General features: G+C 23.8%; 1 protein-coding gene across 1 annotated transcript; it reads right to left on the bottom strand.

Moving 5' to 3' along the window:
• Nucleotides 1-227: 227 nt before the first annotated feature.
• Nucleotides 228-1,888, bottom strand: PCYB_004580 (CYIR protein; the record flags this gene model as incomplete). The annotated part of the gene is made up of 2 exons (XM_004227879.1): nucleotides 228-1,166; nucleotides 1,298-1,888. The coding sequence occupies 2 exons, from the start codon at nucleotides 1,886-1,888 to the stop codon at nucleotides 228-230; spliced, it is 1,530 nt and encodes a 509-aa protein (XP_004227927.1).
• Nucleotides 1,889-1,923: the final 35 nt, after the last annotated feature.

Here is a 1,923-nt window from a genome sequence, read left to right on the forward strand (position 1 = left end):
TAATTTGATATGCCAATTCACATTTTCACAAAGAGTTTCATGTTGCTTGATATGCTATTTGTACTCTTTTTCGCTGCGGATGTATATTAGCAGGATCTTTTTCATATGACATTAATTCTTTCCTAGGGTAATTTGAGGTGTTATTTATTTCCTCATAGCTCCATGATAGTCTTCTGCGATAATTGGATCCAATGGGAGTAAACTGACAGATACAAAAAATGTAAAAATTATTTATAATAAATATATTTCATACTGCTAAATATTTTAGGAATGTGAATTATATATTTAACATAAAGAATGTGTACATATATATAAAAAGTATGCCTGGTTACTTTATAAAAGATAAAAAATATAAAAAAGAATCCAAGTATTCCAAAAACAGATAAAACGAACAAATAAAAAGGGTCATCCGTTATGTTTATAATTTGCTTAAATGAATTCATTAGAATACTATACCTTACAACGTTGAGATCGACGGTTATAGAATCAAAAATATCTTTTACGCTTTCTTTATATTCAATATTTTTGCACTTCAACTTAGTCATGAGTTCAAGGGGATAATATTTTTTATCACAATTAAAATAATGTAGACATTTATTTTTCATGTACTCACTGGGTCTAATATAACGCACGCAGCAATTTTTAACATTTTCCTTATATATACCATAAATATACTTAAGGTAGGCACAGTACTTATTATTTTCAGCATTATCATCCTTAACATTACTTAAACTATCAAAATTCAAGAAATAATAGTGTAAATCTCTTTCTTTATCCCAATCATTAGAACTAACATCAACATAAAAAATACATTTTTTATCTTCATCTAATTCTTCATTTACACGAAAAATTACTTGATTAATTTTATTAATGATTAATGAGTTATTGGTATATTCTCCTTCAGTATTAAATATATCAAATATTTGATCATATGTCCAGTATATTAAATTTGAACATTTATCCTTATGGTTATCTTCTGCATCAGTTATAGTATTTAATTTATTTAAATTCGTTGCTAGTGTGGCACAAAGTGCTTTTATTTTTTCATTATTATTTTCCGTAGAAATAAAGTTTTTACAATGTTTAGCACATATATTTTCATCAACAGCAATTTCACTCAATTTTTTATACATATCATCTTCAGTAGAGCCTTTTAATTGAATGTCCTAAATATAAAAAACCGTAATGAATTATATAAAAATAAATTCAATACACTATTAATAATATTGTAATTTTATTTTATCTTTTATTATATATCAATCTAATAATACGATAGTTATAGAAAACCTTAACATACATATGCAAATTTACGACGAGGTGTCTTAATTAAAACATTACTATTTATTTTTTTACATGGAGTATTCGTTGATATTTGAGGATTTTCTTTATATAAATCATTGAACGATTGCAGTTCTGGTAATGATTTTAATTCTATATTTTTATATAATTTTTTCCTATGCATAGCAATACTATAATAAACTAAAAATTCATACAGCGCATCATAAAATTCTTTATCGTCTTCACGTTTGCACATTTCTACACCTTCCTTGAATTTATTAAAACAAATTTTAGCATAATCGGAAGATTTCATTTCTGCACATGATAAATTTTTTGTGTTTTCTTCCTCAAATTTATAGCAGTTATAATATAAATGATATAATATATTCATTTTTTTATATTCATCATCCTTAATATCAGACATATTAAAATCCAATGATTTTAGTTCGTCAATATTAGAACAACTCTTATTAAAATGTGTGTAAAATTCATTTCTATCATTTTCAGATATTTTAAATACTCTTAATTTATCATTAATCCAATAATTTAAATATTTTTTATAATTATTTTTTAATGTATTATTGTAACACTTGGGTATACTTAAAAGCATTTTTATAAAATTTTCCAAATTTTGATTTAAAATCA

Source organism: Plasmodium cynomolgi (assembly GCF_000321355.1).
Source record: "Plasmodium cynomolgi strain B DNA, scaffold: 0531, whole genome shotgun sequence".
NCBI classification, from domain to species: Eukaryota; Apicomplexa; class Aconoidasida; order Haemosporida; family Plasmodiidae; genus Plasmodium; species Plasmodium cynomolgi.